The following is a 27,986-nucleotide window of genomic DNA, read 5'->3' on the forward strand; positions in this document are numbered from 1 at the left end:
CCTCAAGAGGGCGTACAGGACTAAGAAAGTCCAATCTTCAATATTGTGCTGCATTCACAAGACATTTTCTGGACGTTTTGTTCTATTATATTTTGTTTTGTTCTGTACAAATTGCGCACTAGGAGACTATAAAGGATAGGGACCAGCAAAAACGCACTTGTGTAGCTTTCGTTTCATCCTGCCATGTTGATGAGAAATGATAATAAATCCAATTTTAGCTGTGTTACATGATTCAAAAGGCTACACATATGCTACATGCTTGCCCCATTGCCCGATAAAGAGTAAATCTAACTAGAGACAAAACAGAAGTCCTGAGCTAGCTCTTTAACATTTGAAACAGTTACAGAAAAAAAACAGATAAATCTCAGACAATCCTCTTAAAACTGCACACAATAAGAAACAATCAACACCTTACACATTTTTATTTGGCAAGTGCTCATTTCCTATTTGACAAATACCTGTCAAGGTCACAGAAAAGTGAAATGATGGCAGATTGTTGAAAAGTGCCATAAAATAAAATAAAATAGAGTCATCTCCAAACTCTAGAATCTTATAAAATAATGAAATATGAAAGTAAGGCTTATTTTAACCCCCATTAAGTGGGGATATTTTACAGATTCACAAAATGAGCAGCCCAGACACTTATAGGATACAAATAATTTGTTATATAAAATATAAAAATATGATGCTCTGATTTTTCTTTATCTCCATAACTTCTACACTACATCAGAAGTACTTCACTATGAAAAAAAGCACAGAAGCTAAAATGTCTGCCAGTAAAACAGTACCTCTTAGAAATAGTAAATTTTTGCCATAAGGGCAAAAAAAAAAAAAAGGATCAAACATGCATTTGTACATATTTCAAAATAATAAGACACTTAACCAACTTAGCAAAATATATAAGATGTAACACACAAGTGGAGGTGGCCTGAATCATTTGAAATATTCAAAAATCTTCCAAATAACTTTACAGTAGATGTGCAAAAACCTATAAAAGGTTTTACTCTTGAAATTACTCTTAAGATTAATAAATGACTACATCTGTAAACAAATTATACCAGCCTCTGTTTATAATAGCCTTTTCACAGCAAAAGGCTTTTTAAAATATCTCTTTAAAAAAAAAATCCACATTTGTATTCACACAAACAAAACATGCTGAACAAACAAAATAATATACAATATTTATGATATAGATTTTGAGCTGTTTGCAGCCTCAACCAAGAGCAAGATAAAAAAAAACGCTCCCTAAAAAAAAAGTCTTAATGTCTTAATCGCCTAAACAGCAGCAAAATAAATATGTTTTCATGTGGCCTGGCACATAACTTATTTAAATAAAACCAGCCGCAACCCACTGTTTGCTAAATTTGCAAAAATTGCATTTTTTTTTTTTTGAGAAACAAGTTTTAGGAAAACGGGTCGACAAAAAACATTTATTTAACAAATACAATCTTTTCAATTACACTTTTTAAAGCTGCGTTTTAAATAAAAACTTAAGTATTTTTTATTTTAATCTTAAGTACTTTTCACACTTTTAAATTAACCCTGGGTCAATCTAAACCCCAGGTTAATGGAATCCTGGGTTATCTTCACGTTTCACACTGCTCATAATTTACCCAGGGTAAAAAGTTATTCCTGGGGGTTTATTAATAGGGTTGGTATCGAGGACCGGTTCCAAATTTCCAACAATCGTGACTTTGATGAGACGCTTATTTCGATTCCACTTATTGATTCCTGTGTGTGCAATTTCATGTAACCATTCAATCATAACAATACACGAAAGAGAACAACATTCAGCACTTGCATGTTTTTTGTGCTGCGCACACATCCAAACGCGAGCACGCTTGAACGGACAAATGCACACAGAATTATCTGTGTGTCACAATATCCTCATAAACGCAAGAAAACACTACCAGTATATTGGATCTGTGCATTCGGTCTTAAAGTGACAGAAGCCTAACACAACTGCTGCTGTTTAATTTGAACCAAAGAGCAAAAAAAACTTTTGTAACTTTAATAAGGATTAATCTAATGTTATTTATTTAAAAAAAAACTATTATAGTGCTGTCGAATCGATTAATAGCGATTAATCGCATCTAACATAAACATTTGTGTTTATTTTAATTAATTTTTCTGTTGCCTACCGGAAATTAGTTTTTTTTGCGTTATTGCGTTTTTTTGTGCCATTGTTAAATTGTTTATTTTTTCTTATTTTATTACTGATTGTTTACTTGTCTTTAATAATGTTTGAAATTTATATGAGTTAGTACTTGTTTTTGCTGTGGTGTTTTTGTTAAACCATAAGGACACACCAAACAAACGCCAAAGAACTAGCGCTGATGAAAGCCGACTGTGTTGTCGCCTGCATAGGGGCAAAAAATCTGTGCTTGAACACACCAAACCGAATACAGGCGACTGACAACTAACACGTGTGTTCTGCGCTTGAGTGTAAAGGAGATAACCGCCTATTTAAGCAGATATATTCATCTATATTCATCATTCAAAAAGGGAGATCGAAACTAAGACTGCTGGTATATAAACCATAAAAAAGTAGCGCTTGCTAATAACCGTTTTGAAATCAATCAATCAATCAATCAATCATGCTGATCACATTCTTTATTCCACTCAGCTCATGTTATTATGAAAATATCAGTGCATTCGAATGCTCAAGTAAGATGATGTAAAATTAGATCAGCCTTCTGTCTGTGCGTCATGACTTCTGAGCTCGCTTTCTTCACTTTTGCTCTTATTCTCGTGCACTGACACATTCGCTAAACTAAACAGCCAATCAGAGCCAACCAGGCGACGTCCGACTAGAGCCAACGGTGCGGAACACACCGAAAAAACTAAGTCAGCCGACGCTCAAAAGCGGCTCGACGTTGGTGTGTCCCTGGCTTATAGGCAAAAGGTCCTGTATGCTCCTGAGTTTTGTTCAAGGTATTCAGATGCAACATAATGTTTTGGAAAAAGACACAGAATAAGTAAGTTTGATATCTAAATGTTTGACTTCTTTTCTTTTTCTTTTTTTTTAACCTTTTTAGAATCGAATCGAAGAATTGGAATCGACAAGCAGAATTGGAATCCCAAACATTTAAATGATACCCAAACCTATAAACCAATGTTTCACTCATTACAATGACTAAACCCTGGGCTAACCTATTTGCATATTTGTGGTGAAAGTGTCATTGATTGGACGGACTCAGTATTGGCTATAAAAGGCAAGAATGAAACGGTCTCTTCTTCACTCCAATTGTCGCATTCTCTGTCACAATTTTACAGTTTGACTAATTTGATTAACCCTGCTAAACTACAAGTGTACAACTTTCCTTTGCCTGGGGTTAAAAGCTAGCTTTAGAGCCAAGATAATGTGGGGTTAAGCTTAATGTGAAAAGCCTTTTTAAATCACTTCCAGGGTAAATCTCTGAGCCAATTAATCACATTTTCAATTAACTGTCGCACAGTGTGCTTATATTTAGACTTATATGCATTACTGGTATTTTGAATCTATTATCATAATACTGAAAAACATTGCATTTGGATGTAACAATTTGGCTTAACTGAAAACTGAACTGTAATAACCAAACAGCTCTGGCAAACATGTTGGTTTTACTATTCAATTAACTATTGACTCAGGATGTTAAAAAAAAACATTTTTAAATGTTTATTACTTTTCAGTAACTGTCAAGTGTTTTTGACTGACACTTTCCATGCTGGAAGCATCCAAAGCGCTGAGAGCGAAATGAAAAGTTCAGCATGTTTAGACAGCCAACGGCAGCAGGGAATTTTGTATCTACAACTGTACAACAAAATGGTTTCTTTAAAACTGAATTTCTTACGATTATTTGTGGCCGAGCAGATGATGGCAGTTTACAATAGCGTGGCGTTATAAATGTATTCACCGTCTGTATCAAGGTTGGTATGTTAACAAGAAAAACACAAGGCATCAAAATATTGCGATACTAACATATTGCAGAATCCCTGATTCCCACCATCTAGTGTCCATTAATTTGTGACAACATTCCATATTTTGGGAAAGTGTTTGGTGTGAGAACAAGGACTCATCTGTGCGTAGACTAAGGAAAATTGGCATCTCCCCTGTTATCCAGTTGGTTCTGCATCTGTGTGATTTTGGCCAGAACCTCCAACTCCTCGTCCTGCCGCTCTGTCTTGTGGCTGACCAGCGAACGGTAAAAATGCACAGCGAAAACGATAAACACCAAGCCAAAGGGCACCATGATGGCGGTAGAGACGATAGCTGCGGCTTTCCCCGGGGTCATATCAGTACCGTTCGTTTGCGGGGGAGGGTCTATATTCTTCAGAGGAAGGAACTTCACCCAGCAGAGAAGAACCACCTCTGCGAGAAACAGAAGGGTGCCTATGACGGTGGAGAAGGCCCAGGCCAGCTCGATGTGACGGTGCATCCGCTCGTGTGGCGATTCCTTAATGGAGTTGAGGTTGTGGACGTTGCTCACGGCTTCCAGGTTGGGCAGGATACATGTGCTGATCATCAAGGCAAAGAGGTGGACGGCCACCAACACTGTTGTGCAGGCACTGAAAGCAATCAATAGGCCAGGAGGGTAATAGTGATCCTTCTCCAACTGCACTTCCACCATCGCTACCTGAAAACACACGAATCGGTAACATAAGACATCACAGTCGACCTCAACAATTGGTTTAAGCAAAAACTTCATTCAGTTTTGTTTGATTGATGCTTAGAACGTTACAGCAATACGTTGAAGATACAATAAAAAAACACATTCAACAAAGCCAGGGACGCCAAGCCGTCTTAGTTTTTTTGGTGTTTTCTGCTGGTTTGTTGATGTTAATCATGTTGAATCGGCGTCAGGTCGTCGGTGAGAGAGAGAACTCTGATTGGCTGTTCAGTTTAGCGAATGTGTCGAGAATACGAGAATAAGAGCAAAAGTGAAGAAAGCGAGCACAGAAGTCATGACGCACAGACAGAAGGCTGATCTAATTTTACGTCATCTTACCTGAGCATTCGAATGCACTGATATTTTCATAATAACATGAGCTGAGACCACATGCACAGCTTTGAAGTCACTCTATGTAATTATATTGAAAATTTTTCCTATAGTTTTTTTTTTTTTTTAACCAATTGTTTTAAATGAATCATTGACTATTGACAGATTTATTTCTGGCATAGGCTACATCAAGAAATAAGAAAATAACCAAATCTTATTGTAGTACAGAACTAAATTAAATTACATGGCAGCGTTGTTTTAGTATCATTGAGATACTATTATAGTTTTTATTAATATTTTGAATTAGTTTTTTTAGTTAAGGTTTTAGTATGTTTATGATTTTGTCATTTGTATTAGTTTTTTGTTTTAAATATTTATTTATTATTTATTTATCATTTTTATTTCAGTTTAGATAGTTTGGTATATATAAATAAATATATATATGTGTGTGTGTTTGATGGTTTTAGTGAACTATAATAACCTTGCTATCAGATATTGTTAGATTAAAACATTAATGCTATGCAACGTTTTCAATGTGTCTGGGTCTGGATTTGGCATGGCAGACACATTTTAATTTTGCAAATAGGGCCTAGCTGGTTTTCTCATGCTTCTGAAACACCACAGACGACCACAAGTCCCTGAATAAGGCAGCACAAGTTCACAGCCACGGATATGAAAAGACTAAAAGTCAATAGCAGGTTATAGTAGAAGTGCTCTACTCTTGTGCAGTGAGTACATCTAAATAAAAAACTACCAATGAAATGTTTATATATTTACACCGATCTGTAAAGAGACAGACGTTTCCTCCAGCCACTCCTACAGTTCATTTCCTGTGCTGAGCGCTTGTAGAAAAGAGAATAAGCTCAAGCACAATAATCACCCTCTGAAAAAATATTACACCTTTTGCCAATCACTTTTACACACACATTCCCGGTAAAAAACATATCTGGTTCTCAGGTGGATCGAGGATCTGTTCAGCAGGGAAACAGTAGTTATGAGAACAAAATAAATGTGCTTATCAACTTTTAAAGGGGAAGAGACAATGCTTCCCATTTCTTTCGTCATTGACATCAAAGGCTGGGCTGTGTTGCATTCAAACTCTACAGATTTTTTGTAAATGAATCTGTGTGAATAAACACATTGCATGACATGTCCTCATATTAAATATTTGGACATTTTAGTTTACCTTAGTAGGATGCATTTTGTGTTGGGTCACCATTTCTATATAAGCACTAAGGCAAAACGTTGTTGTGTATTGTGAAAAACTCTACATGCCATCAGGGAACAGCTGTATTCATCTAAAACACAAATGTCAATTTCTTATAAAAACTAATTTAACAGAATTTCAAGTCAAGCCAACTTTGTATAGTGCTTTTAACAAAACAACTTTACATAAATTAATGGCGTAATGTTTATAATACCGCCTAATTGTCCACATTTAGCACAGTTAGTTTAGCAGTCAATCACTGAAGGTAATTTTGTGTAAAATGATAACAGAACTACTTCTACTTAGTACCCATAGTTATATTTCACGCTTCATTTGCAAAGAAAGCACATTTCCTGTTGCCATGATGTAATGTTATGCAAGGGATCTTCTAGTAAACGGAAATCTGTCACAGTGAAGATATTGGGGCCCTTACAAACATTCACCGTAACTGCAGTTGTTGCCAAAATGCTATTGCTACTACAGTACTACTTTACAATTATAATTATTAATATGACGCCTCCTCTCAACATTGTAAGAAGTTTAATATTTTGTCTTCTTTTTTAATATTACTGGTGGTCAATACCAAGTTCCCTATGAAAATGAAGACCTCTTTGTTTTACTGTAACAATTACTGTAGTAATTTTGCTGTATACTATGATTACCCAAAATAAAGTGGTAAAATACTAAACAAATTAGTTAAGCCTAAAGCCTTGTCAATTGAATTTAGGGGTGTTTGGTTATAAATTAATTGGTGTTTTAAATGAAAATATATTAAATTAACGAATCGTTGTTGTTGTTTACTACCATGCACAGGCTCATGCTTTTAGTTTAGTTTAGCAATTGCGTTCAGGCCTTCAAAGACAGACTACAGCAGAAGCCAATAGCATTCGAGTCCGTTTTGTGAAGCAACATTTTATTGGTTGTGCCAGCTGAACGAATACGCCCCATTCGCTGAACAAGTCGCTGTTTTCCACGAGATTTTCGGAGCTGCACTAAAAGATAATTATTTCCATGAACTCATGACAGCTTAAAACGATCAAATAAGCGAGACTGACTCAGCAGACGGACTGAACGATAGTGAGACGAGGTTCGTTCAGGATGATGCTTCATAGATCGTCAGGTAATCGATTGAGTGAATGATTCAATATTCCTAACACACACGCACACATACATCCCCCCCTACTGGCATACCGATGTAAAGTACAGAAAGGGCCACAGAATCGTTGAACGAGAATGAATCTTTTTAGTCAACTGATTCAAAAGATTCGAATCAATGGAATGAATCAAAATCCCCACCACTGAGGGCACCACCAACTAACACTTTTGCGAGTTATGTGGAAGTAAGACTAACAAGGCTAATGTAAAAGGCTAAACTCTCTTCCCTCTGATTACGCTATATCAATGACAGGTGTCGTTTGCATATCAATGTGATTGACATGTCACGCGTCATATTACAACGCTATAACTCCTAAAAACTTGCCAGGCTTCCGAGTAATGTACGTTTCTCCTTTACATACAAAGTGTCAAGTAATGACTTTTATTTACTCACCATAGCAAAGCCGGAGAGCAGGGCAGAGGTTCTGCTGGTCGCTTTAAGTTTAGCTCGACTCAAGTAAAGTTTTCTCCATGACAAAGCTTGAAGTGAGTGCTCGTTAGAACTCATTGCGCGCGTTTTGATGTTAGTTCAAGAGTTATGAAACTTTAGGTTTTAATCTGATATCGCCTTTGTATCTTCTTGATTACCCTTCGTGCGTTTCCCGGAGCCCTTCAACCCGATGGGATTTAACGTTACTCGGCTTGTAAGATGACTAACTCCAGTTACCCTGTTCTACAGCCTGCTCCACAAGAAACTACAAGTCGAGCTACCCACAACGCACCGCTGACGATCACTGCGCAGCTGACGGTTTGTGGGATTTGTAGTCCAAAACATTTTTCATGCTGTATTTGAACTGTCATGTCCTAGAATTGATTTTATGTTGCTGCAGAGAGTATATACACACAGACACAGACCGGGGCCCCAACAAACACTGCCAATTGGCCATATTGATATAGTGTTGGAGCTGGTCAATCTGGTAGCCAATCCTCACTTATTTTACATTCGATCTGTAAGAAAAGACCGTGAAGGTAGAATTAGCAGAGCAATAGCACAGTTGTGCATAAAATATTGCAATCCACACAACAAAATGGGAGACCTGTAAGAGTTCAAAAGAGGGCTAATTGTTGTGTGTCTCACTGGGTCATCTGACCAGGAAAGCAAGTCTTTGTGGTGTATCGAGAGCTATGGTATCCAGGGTAATGTCAGCATATCAACACGTAGAACAAACCACATCCAACAGGAGTAACTGTCGACGCAAGAGGAAGCTGTCTGAAAGAGGAATATATATTAACCAAACCTTAGTCACTCGTGCCAATGCCAAATGTTTCATTGGTGCCAACAGTGCAAATCTTGGGCTGTGGACAATTTGAAAATGTATTGTTCTCTGATGAGTCCACCTTCACTGTCTTTCCCACATCTGTTTTATTTAAGGAGTGGAGACGCCCCAAAGGGGCTTAACACCCGGACTGCTGGTGCAATATCATGGCATTCCCTACTGTGCTTAATGGGTGCTTCACTGCCAAAGACTACAGAACCATGTGCACCTAATGGTTCAAACATTGTACCCTGAAGGTGGTGCCTTTATCAGCATGATAATGCAACAAATACACACAGCAAAACTTGTGACGGAATGGTTTGATGAACATGAAAGTAAAGTTGAACATCTTCCATGGCCTGCACAGTCACCAGATCTGAATATTATGGAAACACTTGGAGGTGTTTTGAAGGAGCAATTCAGAAATTGTTTTCTTCCACCTGCACCACATAGTGATCTGGCCACTGATCTGGAAGAGGAATGGCTTAAAATTCCTCTGGCTACTTGAAATGAGTGTCCCAAGATGAAATATATGTATACATACACCATTATTAGATTTATTTCTTATACCCAATGTCTGTCTTGCTATTTTGTTTTTCTAACAGAAAACAAGAATCTGAACATGGCATTAGGAATCTGTATGATGAATGATTAAGGTAATCTCTCTTCCTCCACTTTATTTTATTATTTTTTATGTTTTTACCACTGTTTATGAATACACAGCAAAATATAGCAGCTTTACTGCATGCTGTTGTGTGGAAGATCCTAAAATTATGTTTTATGTCTTATCTGCTTTTAAAATGTGCAATTTGGCATTATAGCCATTACTGTGGCATCTGTAGTAAGAAGACCATCATAAGATGCACCGATACCACTTTTTCCAGAAGTCCAATACTGATACTTGCATTTTTGGTACTTGCCGATACTGAGTGCTGAATTTTTTTAAAAACATTGGGTAGAGTAATCAAAAGAATAGGAATCAAATTAGTCGGCTTAATTCAATTAGCAAATAGATATTTCCTTCAGTTATTTTCACATTTTTAAAAGGCCTAATTATGTCTTTTAGGAACTTCTGTTACTTTCACCACCTCAACGATTGTGCGCTCAAAGTCCCCGTCTTTTTGCACCGTTATGTAGTTGTTGGTTATTGTATAACATGCAGAAAAATGGATATGCGTGTCAAGGATTACAGACCTGCCGGCTGTTGATGTGATGTGTTTAAGATAGCAATACTGTCACTGAAGGATACTTTTATTAGCTTTATTTAATAAAATATTATGCAGTAGCATATTGTCTTCATCAAAATGAAATTTAGGCTGTTTAATTTTAAATTTGACTGCGTTCTTTCATTTCTGAAATTTGAATGTTTACCTCAGTTAGAAACGACTGACTGGACATACATTTTTATAGCTATTGCTAGTAGGCCTCTAGTCGTGCATACACCTTGCAGAATGTTCATTATTTTAACAAAATAAGGGGTCATACAAAATGCATGTTATTTTTATTTAATACTAACCTGATTAAGATATTTGACATAAAATATGTTTACATATAGTCCACAAGACAAAAAAATTATCCTGTCAAAAGTTTACATACGCTTGATTCTTAATACTGTGTGTTGTTACCTGGACGTCCCACATTGGATTTTTTGTTGTTGTGATGGTTGTTCTTGAGTCCCTTGTTTGTCCTGAGCAGTTAAACTGCCCAATGCTCTTCAGAAAAATCCTTCAGGTCCTGCAAATTCTTTAGTTTTCCTGAATATTTAGCATATTTTAATTTAAAGGGCACCTATTATGACATTTAAAATGTTCCTAATGTTGTTTAGGGAGTCCCCAACAACAGTTTTACGTGCATGCAACGTCAAAAAACACTTTTGTTTTCGTATAATATGCATTTATTTTTACCTGATTTGCTCACCGACTCCCAAACGATTCGTTCAACGACTAATTTTTCCAAACCCCTCCTTTGCGCGACGCTAATCTGCGTTGATTGGTCAGATGACCCAGCAGTGTTTACAGAGATAATACTTATTGTTTAACACGGAGTACAATGATGCTTTTATCAATTAAATTGTGTTATAATAATGATTATAGTCCACTGCTTTGTAGTTTGTAGTAAAAAACTAAAAATAAGATAAAGAATTTAATGTTATGTTAGCGAGCATAGCCCAGAGTTCATATAGTAAAAGCACAATCAGTCTTTGTTTGCATTAGCCCGATGCATAAACATAACGTTTTTACAAAAAAAAAAAAAATGCAGTTACGTTACTACAAGGTATTACTCTATTCTTTAGACAACTCCGAAAACAACGACAAACACTTCACATATCTCAATACTATTGTCATTTAAGACCTAGAAGCTAAACGGTGCTTGCACAACAAACTAAATAATTATTAAGCATGCTACATAAAACATAAATGCAACAATTATTAATAACACTTACAGGTTGTGATACGGAGGAGGAAGCTGATGCAAATACACTTAGAACTGAACCTTCCTTCAATATCAGCCGGCTCGTGAATCCAAGTTTGATTGCATTTAAAAAGCAATCGTCTTCAAAATGGCGTGAACAAAGCACAAGGCTCGGACTATACTTCTGTGGTATAGTTGTATATATGAATTGTAGCCACTTAGTCTTCAAATACTCCTCCTTGGGCAGATGAAAAAAGTTGGCTTTTGAGTCGCACTTCAGAACACAGCGTCTCGTCGCCATGATGTTTCCCTGCTGGCCTTGGAGCGCAATAAGTGGGCGTATCGTATTCAAATAACTTGACAAGTTGACGTCATCTAGTCAGAGAAAAAGCTTCGGTCTTCTAACGATTCATAAAAATGACTCAGAGTCGACTCTTACTTTTGAAAGACAATAACTTTATATACGGTGCACTTTCATATTTCAAACTTTGCAGGATGTTTTTGTTCACTTAGATCTATGTTACACACTACATGAAAGGTAAATTTCAAAATTCCATAATAGGTGCCCTTTAACCCTTTCCAGCAGTGACTATGATTTTGAGATCCATCTTTTCATACTGAGGACAATTGAGGGACTCAAACACACAACTATTAAAAAAAAGGTTCAAACATTCACTGATGCTCCAGAGGGAAACACGATGCATTGAGAGCCGGTGAAGCCATTGGGTGAAAACGTTTTGAAATTGAAGATTGAAGGCAAATTGTACTTAATTTGTCTTCCGGGAAACATGTATCTTCTGTTGCTTCCGAAGGGCAGCACTAATATATATATTTAAACAAAGTATTAAAATTTGGACATCTTCATCCTGTTCAAAAGTGTTCACCCCCCGGCTCTTAATGCATCGTGTTTCCTTCTCGAGCATCACCTACAGCCTAACTTCAACCTTAGAATAGCTTTGGTAGCACATCCCAATATATTGTGGGGTTTAACTGGTTTGGAGAAACAATCATGGAAATAAAATATTATAAAAAATATAGTATGCAAAAATAATGAAGCATTGTTTTAGCCAATCTTGTATTTATAATTGAAAAATGTTGAGTTTGTATGATACCATAATTATTTATTTTCAATTGATTCATCCATTGAGTCTTTAGAATTTTAGTTTGGAGGGCGTAATTCAAGTATTCTAATTAAGGTGTTGATTAAAAAACACGAATTAAGAAAACAAATGTTGTTGTGTAATTGGACTTTGAAATAAAATATAAATGAAATTTTTTTTTTACTAGTTGGCTGCCAAGGCAACATTTCTCATTTTCATTTAGTTTAACTTGAGGTACTAAAATAATGAAAACTATAAATAAAAGTGAATACAAACACAATAGATCTTTAAAATACAAATAATTATGACAAAAACTCATTACAAAATGACTAAAATGTTACAATTTTGCTGTGTGACAACTAGCCCCGACCTCTCCTATAATGTCTGATGTTTTTATTTATATATATATATATATATGGAACCTTTTATTATAAAAACTGAACTTTTAGATTTACATTATACTAGCATCTGTGTGACATCTTATTGTTTTTCATCTTTGAGAATTTCTGAATAGATGCAAGATGTTGAACAGGTTGTTCTGGTGAGTTCAGTCTTAACATTTAATGAATAAAAAACTTATTTAGTTAAAACAACATCTACCCAAATGAGGATGCCCAAATCTGCCATTCAGCAGATTGGGTTGCATGGACTGATCCAAACAAAGCCCACTTCCTTAAATCAGACTTATTTGAGATTTCCTAAATTAAACAGAGGCCCTTAAATATGATGTATTTGACCATTGTCATTCAAATGAGCACCCCACCATGTTTCACTGCTGCATAAGACTTTCGTGCACTGATGGTTGCAGAAAGGCAAGCAACACATTAGACCGAAGCAATCAAACCCAAGTTAACCGATAACTTCCTGTATTTGTAAGAGGAAGACAACATCAGACCCTCTGAATCACTCGCAGAGCGAGACCTTGCTCTCGCATGGTTATGTCAGTAGTCCTTTTGTGTGCAGCAGTGCCGCCCCTCCCCCCCTCAATCTCCCACCCAGACCCACACAGTACAATGTGTGCTCTTTGTAGGCAAGCCTGTAACTGGACGCCAGGTGGTCTGTGATTGGCTGAGTCGAGGCCCTCTCTCCCCCGTCTTCTTTTTCTGGTGCATATGCATGAGATAGCAGGCTGGTGTGTGCCTGTGCAGCTGCTTGTTCCAGACAGGAAAAGAGAGGGAGAGAAACAGGAGCGAGACATTGGGGAAGGTTAGAGGAAGAGGAAGAGGAATAGAGAAAGGAAATCGGGTGAGGAGACGGAGGGCGACTGTGATTGGGGGGGTTGTGGTAGCCATGTCTATTTTCTGTTTGTCTGGCTGGCTATGAGATCAGGCAGCCATGGCCATGTCACTGAGCGCCGACGATGAGGATTACGACTCGGACACAGCCGAACAGGTCAGCACACTCTCTCTCTTTCTCCACATACACACAAACAATTAGCTGCCTTCTCAGGTTCCCTTCCTTGTAGCACCATGCCCACATTTTAAACAAGGCATGTTTTTTCTTCACCTTCCTTACCATCTTTCTTCTCTCTCCTTGAAACAGTTAGTAATAGGACAGTGTAGGACTGTGGATTACTAAACGTGTAGTAATAAGACTGGAGAGGTTTCCATGCGACATGAAAGAAAACACATACAATAGAGAAGAGTGGTATCACCACTGAGCCTCTGTCTTATTGTTTGTCTCCATTGAGCTTCAGCTATCAGTTTTGATTGGTTTGACACATGCATGCTTCCTTCAGAAAGACTTGCTTTAAGGAAAAAAGCATGTTCCTTTTACTTTACCTTTGTGTTTGGATGTGGTTTTTACTGGTTCGTCTCATTTGTTTGGTTGGGAGAACTGAAATGTTGTAGATGGTTGACTTTTTGGGTTGTGATGTACTCTGACTTTCACACATGTGCAGGGTTCTTAGGGAGTGAAACCTGTAATAAAGGAAGACTAAAGTTCCTCTAAGCAGCAGCATGACTGGACATGTGTTGCCCTTAAGTTCCCTTCCCATGATGCATTGCTGCTCAAACTGTTTTCTAGGAAATGGAACATCATGCTTGGTTTGTTGTTTTTAAGTGCAGACAAAATCCAGACTAGGAAACTGTTTTTCTTTTGCACCCATTTGAAAGGTTAAAAAATAATTAGATACACATAGGTGAACATTACATGATGATTTGTGCAACAGTCTATATATATATTATATATATTGTCATAATCAGTATAGATAACAGTCATATAGAACACATATAAACATATATTTTGGTGTGAGGTAGCATGCACATATATGGATATCACTGAACCAAGTAGGCCACGTGTGCTTACTAACAATGTGTGCATTTCAAATCGCCTAATCCCTGTTGTGATGTATAACTGGTTCTTGAATCTTTAAAACAGTTTCTTTGGCTGTTGAAGACTGGGGGAGGGGAGGAGCAAAGTGTGTGTTTTTTGGGGGGGGACAATGGGGGGAGGCCTGGCTGCTCTTGGGCCCCCTGTCTGGGTTCATCTTGGGTAGTCGAAGTCAAATGATACTTTTGCTAAGACTCTTTTTGGTCAAAAGGTGTGAAATTTAGGTCTATTAGTGAAGTGATGTAGTAAGTACATTTCACTCAGAAGTCGCTTTCAAACCTAGCAACTTTCTGTCGGTCAACATAGTGAATCCACCTGACCAACTTGAACCCATTACGAAATCTGCATGGGGAAATCTTTCGGCCTCATACGAAATTCCTGATCAAATGGATTCCTCTTGAAATTACTGAATTTCTTAGAAAATTGGCTAAACACCGGTAAATGTGACCGCACCTTAAAGCTTTAATAGATTAGACTGATTTACACAAATTGCACAGTGCTTTGATCTTCAAATATTAGTTTCTTCAACAGAGCACCTCAACAAAGTTCAACATGTTTTCATTGACTTGGTCCTCACTGTTGTGCAGAGGCGGTAGTTTTCACTATTCTGCAAGATCACTGGTTGCAATGAGGCCTTATGTCATTTGGGTCCTTTGACTTGTGCCATGGCATGGGCATTATAAATTGCCAAGAATTAGACATAAACTCTCTCCCATGCCTATAAACAAATTCACACACACTGTAATTATGCTTACATTGATGTGTACATGGGATGATGTGTGGTTGTTCTCATCTACAACATGAATGAGTGTTTTAGGTGAATAGCGTGTTTGTTTGTGATGCATTCAAGTCACAATGTGTGACCAAACTTCATTTCCCATCATTCTTTGTGGCAGCACATATATATTAAATAAAATCACTTGAATGGACCTCACAGTGTAATTATTATTTCCAAACTCATAAATGGGACCTTCCGATGAGGGCTTGAATGCCACCGCAACAGATGATGCTTGTGGATTCTCCAAAATGGAGAATAATTATGGGTGGACTCAGTTTGGAAAAAAAACATGTCTAGGTGAATTGCATGCTGACAGGAATGAAGAGCCTTGAGGAGGAAACATTATGTCCTTAGGTGTAGACCATTGTGACGGAATGATTAATTCAAGAACCAATATCAGATCATAGATTGAAGACTATTGATTGGTGGAATATTACAACCAGCCTTCAGAAGACATTAAAAGAAATGAGGCTCCTCAGAAAGTACAGTCTGTGGTATTTGTTTATTCATGTATTTTGCTGGGCTCAGAGGTATCGATGTAGATGGATCTAAAGTTCACACCCATTGATGTTGCAACGTATAATGGAAGAGTAACTGGAGAACATCTGAATGAGCTGGTGTCTAATCTAGGATCAGTCCAAACAGTCATTTGTTTGAGGGAGAGATTACGTCTTAGATCCTCATACATGTGTATCCTCTGGACAGCTGATGAATACTGGCTGCGATACAGCATTCTTTTTGAAATGACTATCTTTCATATTGGGTTCCACACTCGGACAGCAGGAATAGAGGTCACAGCTGTGATGTATCACTCCAAAGCACAAAAACACTGTTGTGCTCTATAGTAAGCATTCTTATAGTCCGCAGACTGTCCCGCTCTGCAGTTCCCTGAATCTGTTGTGATGAAACATAGTGCCAGGGAATGGTTGTGTTCTAGTTGTTTTGGTGTGAAGGAAATGGTGTCGTATGGAAGAAGACAGGGTTTTGCAATGGCAGGAATACCTCTACTGCAGTATTTGCTTTCAATGTCTAAAACATCCCATTAAGATGAATATAACACCATTGATCTTCGTATTTCAGTTTTACAGTGCTTCTATTTAGTCCCTCAGAGGAAATATCTCAGATGAAATGCAACTGGAAACGAAATCATAAAAAAATGACGTTAAACCCAATCGCCAACCACTTCCCCCTTCTGAGCCAATTAAATGTTGAATAGAAGTATTCCTTCACTCCACCAGTCAGCAAGAACTGCTGTGTTGCTATGGTTACATTGCAGAAGGACAGACTTCCAGTACTGCACTGCAGTTTTGTGCTTGTGTTGTAATGTATTTATTATCTGAGCTGAGGAGGCAAGACAATGACACTGTTTAAAGGAGAAAGCTGATATTAGGATTATTTTAGAGAGGATGATGATGATGATGCTAATATCAGTAACGTTAAGCAAGATGCTGTACAGTGGGAAAGAAAAATGCAAGCTTGACGTAATAAAGAACAAATTGTTCTCACACATATGCATCTGTAGCACCGGGTACCAGTGCAAATCCCTTTTCTCCTTTAAAAAAACACTGCATGAACCCTTTGCTAAATCTGCAATTGGATTGTCAGTCACTTTGGATAAAAGCATCTGCTGAATGTAATGTAAATTAAGATTAAATCACATTACTATGCAACATAATTTACTCGCCAAGAAAATGTAAATGTTGACCTAATGCCATTTTTTCAGTATATTATATCCTGTATGTTATACAAGGCTATCTGTCAATACAATTTTATCTTGATTTGGCGTTGGCAATTTCATTTATAGAAATTGTAGCGATTGCACTATATGACTCAGTGAGTCAGAGATTAATATACAGTAATGCTAGACCAGAGTCCCGAACTTTGGTTTCTGTATTTGCAACTACGTAGTATTTTAAATATTATTACGTGTCCAAAGTACTATTGCACACGATCTCCTCTGTAACCAGAACAAATTTGCTGGAATCCACCATTTCTGCTGCTTATTACTACATTAGAGAGGAATCAAACAGTGATCCAAATAACAGAGCAGCATAATGACATTTTTAAAAGGGTTATATTTCAATAGCTGAGCTGCATATGCAATTCAACAGAGATGCACAGTCGAGTAAGAAGTGATGATAAACGAGATTTCCAACATTTGAAAGCTATTAAGGGTGGAAGAATAAAGGATATGAACATAGATTATTTTGATTTGAAGCATATAGCGCATAGTGCAGTAGATTCATTCAGGGATGGTGGGTGGGAAAACAAGAGGAACTGGAAAGAGCTTTGAAACAATGGAGAGCTGTATAATGTGCAGAATGAAGTCGTTACAGAAGAGCACCTGTGATACTCAAGTATTTCTACCAGTGAGCTAATCACATTTGAACCAGGTGCCTGCGCCATTTTTTTATATATTTTCGTCAAGCAAATGGTATAAAGGAGACCATGTGGGCTTCAGCTATGCATTTGTCTTGCTAGTTTTATTAGCGACATTAAACCAACAGCCAACTTGGCCTATTAGCATCCAACAATACAGCAAAATGAGGTGTTTACTATCAAACCTCATATAGAACCAATTCTGAACCAATTTCACCCCTGCTCGCAGGTGTCTTAAAATGTACACATACAATGGCAAGTTTGAAATGCAAATGTAAAACAATACACTAAATAAAAGAATCATCAAAATTGTCAGATTGTACTTTTAAAAACATGTAGGAGATTCTTCTGTTTTAGGCCTCAAATTAGCCTTTGGACTGGAGCTGGACCTTATTTTAGTATTTTATGGGAAGCAGGTCTTCTACATGGGTGTCTTCTACTTTATAGTTTAATTTTCATTCTTTTTTTTTCTTCTAGCAACGGCTACCTAACAGACCCAAGCCTAAAATGGCTGCATCAACAGCAACAACTCCAGCAGCAACCACATCTTCATCCACTGCTACAGCGGTCAAGCTGCCATCCAATCGAACCTCCTCTGGAGCTCGCCGCAGGCGCACACGATGTCGGAAGTGCGAGGCATGTGTGCGGACGGAATGTGGAGAGTGTCACTTCTGTAAGGACATGAAGAAGTTTGGAGGACCTGGTCGAATGAAACAGTCTTGCATTATGAGACAATGTATAGCGGTAAGAAAATAAATTCAAACCAACAGATGATTCATGAACCAAATGTAATGCATTAAATCACAACCCCGTTTCAGAATTCCTTAATTGAGAGACACCCATTTTTAGACTCAATATGATGTAGGAACAGTCTTTGTGAGGCTTTAGCCAGACCTCAGGGCTGTTTATCTTAATTTCATTGAAATTAAGGAATTGGAATTCCTTCAGAATTCACCTTCACTTACTTCATAGAGCAAATGTATGAAGAACTGGCAGATTTTACAGACGTTTAGTCATTCATCAAACTGAGATCCAGAAGGTATGCCTGAACTTTACAACCAAATTAAGTTAACTGTAATCCAGTTGAATAGTCAGTTTAATTTTACTAACCATCACCTTAAAATGTGTTTACCCTAATAGGCGTGTGTTATTTTATTAAATTCATGTTGATGTTGATATTCTGGATGTTAATGTGTTGGCATGTGGTTCCACAGCCTGTGTTGCCGCACACAGCAGTGTGTGTGGTGTGTGGTGAAGCCGGTAAAGAGGACACACTTGATGAGGAAGATGAAAAATTTAACGCCATGCTCATGGAGTGCTCTATCTGCAACGAGATTGTCCACCCAAACTGCCTCAAGGTCAGACTGACCGAACCCTAACCTAACCACTGACTTAAGAACTGTTCTAAAGTAAATGGATTGCAGTGTATACTGTGCTCTTTTGTTTTGCGTGGGCACAAAAGGAAGGAAGAGATTAGACGGTGTGCATGTTAGTGGGTGGCTCTGTTTTTAACACCCTTTAGTTCCCCTTTAGTGTGTGGGGGTGTAATGTATTCACATTACTTGGCTAAAGTGTGTCTTCATAAATGTTCTTAGACATCTCTTCTGCTCTAAGTTTGGTATCTTGCCTATACAGGTGAAGGATGCAGCTGGGGTAGTAAATGATGAGCTCCCTAACTGCTGGGAATGTCCCAAATGCAATTATGCTGGGAAAACTGGAAAAGTGAGTATTTGGGGAACACCAGTACAGTGGTTTGGTAGTATAAAAGTTGAGATTCCAATATTTTTTTTTAAATCTTTGTGTGTTTATCAAAGTCCTTTTATTATGAGTTGTGGTATGCAGTGATATGTTTTTGTCACTTTTTTTTCACTCATTTCCTACTTTTTGAACTTGTTGCCTCACATATTTAGTTCCTGTTTTAGTTTCTTACGAAACGCATTAAGCATCACTCAAATGACAAGGCCATAAGCAAACTGTCAAACCAGATCTAGATGCAAATAAAATGCAAATAGTCGTGTTGTGATCATTTTATCCGTTAAGTAACTGACAGGTTGTCAAGCTCTTTCCCTCAATGTAAACTCTGGAATGTTTTAGCAATTAAATAGGAAATGTCATATATCATGCCAATTCATGCTTGTTGAACAGTTTATAATAATCATAAGGTATAAAGTTGTCTTTTGTATTTTCTTGCCACTCTTTGGCCTGCAAGCAAAAAAGGGGCCCAGGCTTTAAGTACGCATCCAACCTGCCAGGGTCCCTGCTGAGGGAGCAAAAAGCAGGTCGTGACGGTAGAGAGGAAGGGGACCAGACATTGACAGGTGCAGCATCCATCAAAAGAAAGAGTGAGAGGGAGGAAACTCCCAGGCTGAAGACTGAGGATCTGCCCTCACGTCTACCCCCACTCTTGACCCCCAGTGGCCTGCCAAGACCACGATCCGATGTTCCCAACTTCTTGAGGAAAAAGAGGAAGTTATTTGACGACGATGAAGAGGAAGAGGAGGCTAGTTCTAAAAAGAAGGTAACATTTACACAGACAAGCATTATTTGCATAAACAAATCTGCTGTAGATTTTCATTTAGTAACTTTGTTGACACATTTTTTAGCCGAAGAAACCCTGGAGGTCTGAAGAGCCTTTGATTCCCAAACTCTCTCACATGAGAACAGAAGAGGAGGAAGACAACTCTGATGAGGAGGAAGAGAGGCAGGAGAAGCGAGAACTGCCTCGTCGTTCATTTAAGAAAGACTACAGCACAGTAAGAAAAGAGGAAATGCATGAAGAAGAGAGACGGGAGGAGAGAGATTCACCTTTCAGATCCCTAAAAGAGTTTAACACCCTAAAGAAAGAAGAAGACCAAGAAGAAGACAAAGACGAAGATGACGAGGAAGAGGAGGATGAGAGTAATGGCAAACAAGGCAGGGACAGCAGCCCTGCACCGAAGAACCATTCTTTATCGCTTGAGAGTGACGCATCGCGGTGCAGCTCCCCAAGGGCAGGGCCGAGCAGTGAAGGCAGTGAGACGCAAGAAAAGGCACCACGTCCTCGGGCGAGGCGACACCGGCGCAAGCCCCCTAACCGCCAGCTTAGCGCAGAACTCAGCAAGCAGCTTAACATGGAGATCCGTCGCACAGAGCATTCACTGGCCAATGAGAACCAGCAGCCACTCAAGAGTGAACCTGAGGACAGCGAGAACGAGGAACCAAAGAGAGGCTTACGTAACGGGACTACAGGGAATGTAGGAGGAGGAGGTGGAGGAGTAGAAAGGGGAGCAGGCGGAGAGGGAGGAGGGGAGCGACCACACTTACGAGCAAGGGAGATGAACGGGACGTCTTGGGAGCTGCGGCACTTCTACCCTCCTCAAATCACCCCACTTGGCTTGAACCGCAGTTCACCTACAGTCAGACCACTTCCTGCACGTTCCCCTCCCAAGTGTGTTCAGATGGAGCGGCATGTGATCCGGCCACCTCCAATTTGCCCTCCACCTGATAGGCTACCACTAGCTGATGGGCGTAATCACATTGCTCCCAGAGAAGCGTGGTTGGCTATCTTCAGTCACTTGAGCCATCGTGAACTTTGTGTGTGCATGCGCGTGTGCAGGACATGGAATCGCTGGTAAGAAAAACCTAAAGATTTCTTATCTCTGGTCCTGTCCCAAATGTCACCCTCAACTCTTCCGGTCCTTCTCAATTAGTTTACAATTTGGTGACATAATGTTGCAAGGAAAGTTTAGTTTACAGTGTATCCCAACTCTATTCCTAGTGGCTCACCAACAGAACACATTTTCGAACTCTTCCTATTCAAACACCTGTTTCAACTCATCAGCTCCAAGACTCTAAGAAATGCATGGATCACATAATGGAGACATCCAAAATATGTACTGTTGTTGTGCCTTTAGGAACAGAAATACTGTGCCTTTAGGAACAGAAATTGAGAAATACTGGGGTAGCAGACCATAGTAAAATCCCATTTCAACCATGAAATGACAAATAGGACGGCCTACAGCAGGGGTGTCCATTTCTTCTTACGGAGGGTCACCTTCCTGCAGAGTTTACCTTCAACCCTCATTAAACGCACCTCAACCATCTACTCAAGATCTTCAGGTATTCCAAAAACTTCCAGGCAGCTGTTTTGGAGAAGACTGAAGCTAAACTTTGCAGGAAAATGGCCCTTCAACAGCAGGATTGTACTGGCCTGGCTCCGCCCTCCTACGTACTTCCGCTATATTTTACTAGTACGTCGTCTGGGTTTGCGGTATATTCGCGGGTTTTCTCCGGCCAATTTTTACCGGTCCAATCAGCGAACAGAGGGAGTGGCTGAGAACGATGACGTTGAGGTCGTGCGCTAGTTTGAGTTGTAGCAATTGGTTATGGCAGATCCAATAGTTTTAAATTTCAACAGAGTACCTGCCTTCAAGGAAGTTAATGCTTGTCAATGGGAAGTAGCCAGACTCTCTGTACAAATTAAATGTACGAGAGTCTGGTAGGACCAGGCTAGGATTGTACACCCCTGCCCTGCAATCTCATGGACTTAACAGACATGTGCAAGCAAAGGCCATGAGAATTGGAAGTACCATTTGGGGACAGGTCCTATGTACAATTATTACAATGACATATTATAGTTGGTCACTTTTAGCGCTATGGATTTGTGGTTTTAATTAACATCTTTTTATTTATCCGTTTAGGTGTTGTGACAAGAGATTGTGGACTCATATCGATTTGAAGCGTTGTAAGTCCATCACACCACTCATGCTGAGTGGGATAATTCGCAGACAGCCCATCACTTTGGACTTGAGCTGGACCAACATCTCCAAGAAGCAATTAAGCTGGCTTATTAACCGACTACCAGGTCAGTGTTCATGTGAGCAAGTATGTAGATCCACGTCATCCAAATCTGTGCATCTATCACTAAATGCTTGTGTGTTTGGAAACAGGACTGAGGGTGCTCCTCCTATCGGGCTGTTCATGGGTGGCCGTTTCGGCTCTCTGCACATCCAGCTGTCCTCTACTGCGTACTCTAGATCTGCAGTGGGTGGAGGGGCTCAAAGACCCCCAGATGAGGGACCTACTATCCCCTCCGACTGACAACAGACCAGGTATTATACAACACTTAAGATCGATATCCGCATACCCAAGACCCAGATCAAATTCATACAATACAGTGACTTAATCAGATGGCATATTCTCTAATTTGGCTTTCTCTAACAGGTCAGATGGACACACGCAGCAAACTACGGAATGTTACTGACCTGCGTCTGGCTGGTTTGGACATCACGGACTGCTCTCTGCGTCTCATAATTAAAAATATGCCTCTACTCTCCCGTCTGGACTTGAGTTACTGCAACCATATCAATGACCAGTCAGTAAACCTGCTGACTGCTGCAGGGACCACCACTAGAGACTCCCTAACCGATGTCAACCTTTCTGGTAATTACACGGTTTAATTATTTAGTTACAAATCCAATTTGTAATACTATAACACATGCTTTCAAACTCTTAATATTCACAAGTTAATATCCCTTTTTCACCAACACAGTGCTGGTGCCAGAGCTGGACCAGTGTCCAATCTTGAACTGTTGTTTCCACCAAAGATAATTTGGCGTCTTATTGTTCCCCTAAGGCTAATTCACACTGCTCCAACATAGGGCTGGGCGATAAAACGATAACGATAATTATCGCAATATAATTTTTCTCGATAAAACGATATCACGAGTTCGATAAATGTTCGATAATGTTTATGCGGCAAAAGCGGAACGAAACTCATTTGAACCGCGCGCCACACGGACCGTTTATCCGCTCGGCTCAAAGTCCAAACGGGAGCGCAGCGCGAGCTCACTAGAGCAGACGCGTTTACTCTGGTCGGTGTCTGTCACGAGATCCAGTGAGAAGCGCTTGAATTCAGCGAAGGACACAAATGTCTCGGTGATTTAAACCAGTTTAAAGGGAGATGAACCGCGCTGACGAACAGGAGAAACACTGTGCGCATCGATACAGTCAGAAGCTTTTCCGTCTACAAAGTCCCATAATTTACCACGGATGTAACGTTAGCCTAATATTAACTGCACCATGAAATGTGGGATATACATATTGAATTGTATTATATTATTAATGTAGACAATGTATTAAAGGACTAATGGAATATAATTACATTATTTAATAATGCATTTAGGCTACTGGTTTTCATACAAATATCATAGAAACCATAAAGTAATATTTTTGCAACTGGCCCCTGATGATTGTCGCATTGGTTGTGAACTGGTCTCGAACCAAAAACATTAGCAGCTCGCAGGCAAGAAAATGCAGCCATCACTTAAAGTTTCCAAAACAACAACTCAGTCTTGCTACACTGATAGTCTGACACAAACAATTCTTTCATTTTAATCAGTGAAGCTGTCAACTCAGGAAGCGCCCAATGTGGGCAGGTTACGTCATTTGGCTCATAAGATTTGTGGGCCTGTTCAAAGTGAGATCCCCAGGCACCAGCACTATTTCAGTGAAAAATGCATAACTGTGTGGTGACCTATGAAAAAAAAATTACTTAAATGTTAAACCTGTGTACCACAGGAGTTGCATTGGTTTACTTAGGACCTTAGGAGTCTAATGCTAGCTTGGAAATCCAGACCTAAATCTGAAAGAATTTAGTAGGGACGCTTTTGTCCCTACCAAAATCCAGTGACACTGATTTGTCCCTAGCAATAATTTAGATAAAAAATGTAATATATTTTATATATATAACCACTGTTGTCTGGTTGGGTCTTGTGGATTTTATGTATTACTTATTTTATTTAACCAGGAAACATCTAATTTAGATTAAAATCTCTTACAAGAGCGTACGTACTTGAAAAAAATGGCCAATTACACAAACGGTTTATAGATCCGAGTCCCGCCTCCTAAACGCACATCGCTAAACTGATTGGCTTTGTGATTTTTCTTTCTAACTCGTGAGAGGCTGTAGCTAGATTTAGTTGGCAAAACTCATCCGAAGGAAACATAGGCTCGCAAAACTTTGTAAGCGAGGGAGAAATCAACAGTTGCTCAAGTATACGGGCAAATCGCGTCAAATATTCACTTATATAGCCTACTGTATGATAATCGCGGGATAAGTGGCACACATAATCGTTTGTGAGAGAGAATGTGTGCAACCCTACATTATAAGGACAAAGTCTCCCCACAAAGATGGCAATATCCAAAATCCTTGTCCATGTGGGGATTTTTTTTGTTCTTGGGGAAAAACGCTTATAAATCAGACAGTGATGTTTTTTGAAAATGTAAAAATGCTGAAAGTTTTTTGTGATAGGTAAGGTTAGTCTAGGGGGGTAGAATACACACTTTGTACAGTATAAAAATCTTTGTCTATGGAAAGTCCCCATAAAAACATGAAAAAATAACATTGCTTGGTCTGTTGAAGGCTTGGTCTTGTTGAAATGAGAGGCCTGTTTTAACAAATCATCCCAGTCTTTGAAAGAAGTTTAAGTGCTCTTAGGACACTGAAAACATGGCTCAGAGCAATGGTCACAAGTGACGCTTGACAGTATTGCTGTGTGCCATGTCCAACAGGACAAACTGGACAGTATTGATGTGAAACAAAAGTGCTAAGAGTTCATTTCTGTTAAAGGGATAGTTCACTTAGTTAAAAATTAAAATTCTGTCATCATTTACTCACTCTCAAGTTGTTTCAAACCAGTTTCTTTTGTCTGCTGAAAACAAAAGATGATATTTTGAAGAATGTCGGTAACCAAACCGTTGATGGTAACCATTGACTTCCATTGAATTTTTTTTTTCTTTCTATGGAAGTCAATGGGGTCCATCAACTGTATGGTTATCAACATTCTTCAAAATATAATCTTTTGTGTTCAGCAGAAGAAAGAAATTCATACAGGATTTTTCAATCAGTTTGAGGGTGAGTAAATGATTTTCATTTTTGGGTGAACTATATCCCTTTAATGAAAGATACAGACATGTGTTTGGTTTCTTCAAGAAGCAAGGAACAAGACAGTATTGCATTGCACTACAAACGGAGTAAAGTTAAATCTCTGTTAAACTGCCTCCTTGTCTTTATTAGTTACCTGTAACATTACAGAATTAATGAATTAACGTATTGTTAAGGTCAATATAGACTAAAAACCTTAATACATAATCCTATTCATTTCCTGATTCCTCCGCTTCTGGGGATGTCCCCACCAATCTCAAAATCAAACCTACGCCCTTGGGCGCCACCAAGCATGCATTTGAAAATCTCACTGCACGCAATTGGCTAACTCTACAACCAATCACAACAATACACGTGGTGACGTATCCAGAGCGACGGAAAAGAACGATTCGAGCGTCTTCTGTTCCTCTTTTAGAGAAAAAAGGCAAGTCTAAATCTTTAATTGTAGTGCCCAAAGCCGTTTCAAATGTGATTGGTGCAGCTCAGATACAAGGACATATTTAATGAGCATCATTACTCGACACCAAAGTAAGGCCGTGTGTCCACCAAAGCGTTTTTAGCCAGCTGAAAACACTAGGCGCTCCGCTGAAAACGCCGAGCTATGTGCGCTTGAGAGCGTTTTGGCAGCGCAGTTTTTTTTTTCAGTTGAGACGCTTCATTGCTATGATACAGAATATCCGTTGGTCGGTGTGGAATTAGTCCCGCCCCTCCTTCACTGTGATTGGTCGGTTGGGTAAAAAGTGACCGTGATGAGCGCGACGTTTTACCCAAAGTTGAACGTTCTTCAACTCTCGGCGACCTGTAAAAAACGGCGAACGCTCAGCGCTTCAGCATGAAAAAGACGCTCAGCGCCTCGTTACGCTCATGGAGTTTTAAAAACGCGGCGCTCCCATTGAAAACAATTGAAAAAACACGGCAGCTGCGTGAAAAAAACGCTTTGGTGGACACGGCCTAACTCGCTGAGCAAATTCTACTTTTGCTCTCACGAGAACTCTGGATTTCCAGGGTAGTCTAATGCTGTAAAACTCTTAATTCCCCCTCACTGATTACTGATCTTTTCTTTCTGAATTCTCTCTTTAGTGTGCAACAGGGTCACTGATCAGTCATTGAGTTACTTCAAACGCTGCGGAAGCATCTGCCGCATTGACCTGCGATTTTGCAAGCAGGTGAGCCGACAGGCATGTGAGCGCTTCATTGCTGAGATGTCGGTCATCGTTCCCTTCAAACTGCAAGAGGATAAACTGCTCCAAAAACTACACAGCACCCCCTAGTGTCTGGGAGGAAATGAACACCAGTCTAAAATGATACCATGTATCAGGTGCACTCATGTGTTCGGACTGAAACTGGATTCGCACTCTTAAAAAAAAAAAAGCACTGCAACACGTATGTGGACAAAGCGTTTGGTCATCTTCCTTTCAAACCGGAGAGAAGAGCTGACATATTGTACTTAAAGGCACATAATTCTGCTCCTATTCTGAATGGTGTATTCTAATGATGATGGACTTTATTATTCAAATTCTGTTAATCTTTAAGAGGAGATTTATGTGTTATTACCAGGATATTGTATTTAAATGGTGGTGTAGCAATGGGTATATATACACACAACATCCACGTACTCACTGGATACTACACACACTTAATCAATAAGAGAGTAAGCATGATTGTACATTATTCAAAACCCTCCAAACAATTTTTTGTACAAAAGATGTATCAGTTCAGATTTCTGTGCTATATTTGGTTCAGTCCTGGATATATGTTTTGTGTTTTATTTTGTTTTTTAATATAATGGAATTTTTAAATATCTCTGTCCATTTTATGTAATCAGTATTGGAATGTTCCAGTCTGATCAGCATTTTTCAGTCATGAGTTTTGACTGCTTTGAATTTCAAGTACTTGCTGTTCTTATCTCAAACAGGTAAAGAAGTGTAATTTGTTATTATGAGGTCTATTTATAAACCAGTGCCATATTCCATCTGTTGTTTTACAGTTGTAACCGGCAAGCCTTCAGCGATCGGTAGGCTATATTTCATAGCTATGCCTGTGTAGAGCACAGCTCTACAAGTGTTAGACCAAACAAATTGCTGATTATTTAATCTTGTTAGCAAGTCATTTGTTTTGTTCAACATATCAGGTTTTCCTGCATTTTTACCCCATGAGGTCAACAAAGACTTTCGCTGAACCTCCATGCAGTATTTGTCTGAGTCATCATGTGATTTTTATTCCTTCCACAGTGATTATTATTGTAAAATGGTAACTGTTATGATGACAGATGATTTTAATGGTGTGTATTATTGTGAGTTTTGTCTCAGGATATTTACTGTCAGAAAGAGGGAGTCTGCCATTTGATCTAAGCCACCATACTTGTACCACTATAAATTAAGGCGTTTTTCGCCATCTAAAACATTCTAATGTACATTCGGCTATTTATATTTGTATGTAATTAAAAAAATGTACCGTGAGGAATT

The 27,986-nt window shown here is 38.9% G+C and overlaps 2 protein-coding genes across 10 annotated transcripts; one reads left to right on the plus strand and one right to left on the minus strand.

Moving 5' to 3' along the window:
* Positions 1-407: 407 nt before the first annotated feature.
* orai1a (ORAI calcium release-activated calcium modulator 1a) lies at positions 408-7,950 on the minus strand. Its single transcript, XM_079636654.1, has 2 exons — positions 7,736-7,950; positions 408-4,616 (listed from the first exon to the last, which is right to left on the minus strand). The coding sequence occupies exons 1-2, from the start codon at positions 7,847-7,849 to the stop codon at positions 4,071-4,073; spliced, it is 660 nt and encodes a 219-aa protein (XP_079492780.1). The 5' UTR covers positions 7,850-7,950; the 3' UTR covers positions 408-4,070.
* Positions 7,126-27,789, plus strand: kdm2ba (lysine (K)-specific demethylase 2Ba). Of its 9 annotated transcripts, none has more exons than XM_079636647.1 (12): positions 7,126-7,306; positions 8,021-8,089; positions 9,203-9,253; positions 18,075-18,341; positions 18,812-18,955; positions 19,233-19,319; positions 19,807-20,115; positions 20,201-21,207; positions 22,277-22,440; positions 22,526-22,687; positions 22,800-23,018; positions 26,602-27,789. In XM_079636647.1, exons 3-12 carry the CDS (start codon positions 9,245-9,247, stop codon positions 26,790-26,792), a joined length of 2,559 nt encoding a protein of 852 aa, XP_079492773.1. In that variant the 5' UTR covers positions 7,126-7,306; positions 8,021-8,089; positions 9,203-9,244; the 3' UTR covers positions 26,793-27,789. The 9 variants fall into 9 exon arrangements, with proteins under 9 accessions (XP_079492773.1, XP_079492775.1, XP_079492770.1 ...); XM_079636644.1 differs by having other exon boundaries at positions 7,169-7,306; positions 19,798-20,115; XM_079636648.1 differs by lacking the exon at positions 7,126-7,306 and adding an exon at positions 7,741-7,827 and having other exon boundaries at positions 7,950-8,089.
* The last annotated feature ends 197 nt before the right edge of the window (positions 27,790-27,986 follow it).

The sequence above is a fragment of the Phoxinus phoxinus genome (assembly GCF_949152265.1).
Source record: "Phoxinus phoxinus genome assembly, chromosome: 15".
NCBI classification, from domain to species: Eukaryota; Metazoa; Chordata; class Actinopteri; order Cypriniformes; family Leuciscidae; genus Phoxinus; species Phoxinus phoxinus.

Bases quoted from the DNA above. Each gene is read 5' to 3' on its own strand.
- orai1a (XM_079636654.1), bottom strand. From the start codon at position 7,849: ATGAGTTCTAACGAGCACTCACTTCAAGCTTTGTCATGGAGAAAACTT. The intron at 4,617-7,735 runs GTGAGTAAATAA...GTGTGTTTTCAG, and splicing joins TGCTCTCCGGCTTTGCTATG to GTAGCGATGGTGGAAGTGCA.
- kdm2ba (XM_079636641.1), top strand. From the start codon at position 13,445: ATGGCCATGTCACTGAGCGCCGACGATGAGGATTACGACTCGGACACA. The intron at 19,320-19,797 runs GTGAGTATTTGG...TGCCACTCTTTG, and splicing joins ATGCTGGGAAAACTGGAAAA to GCCTGCAAGCAAAAAAGGGG. The intron at 20,116-20,200 runs GTAACATTTACA...CACATTTTTTAG, and splicing joins AGGCTAGTTCTAAAAAGAAG to CCGAAGAAACCCTGGAGGTC.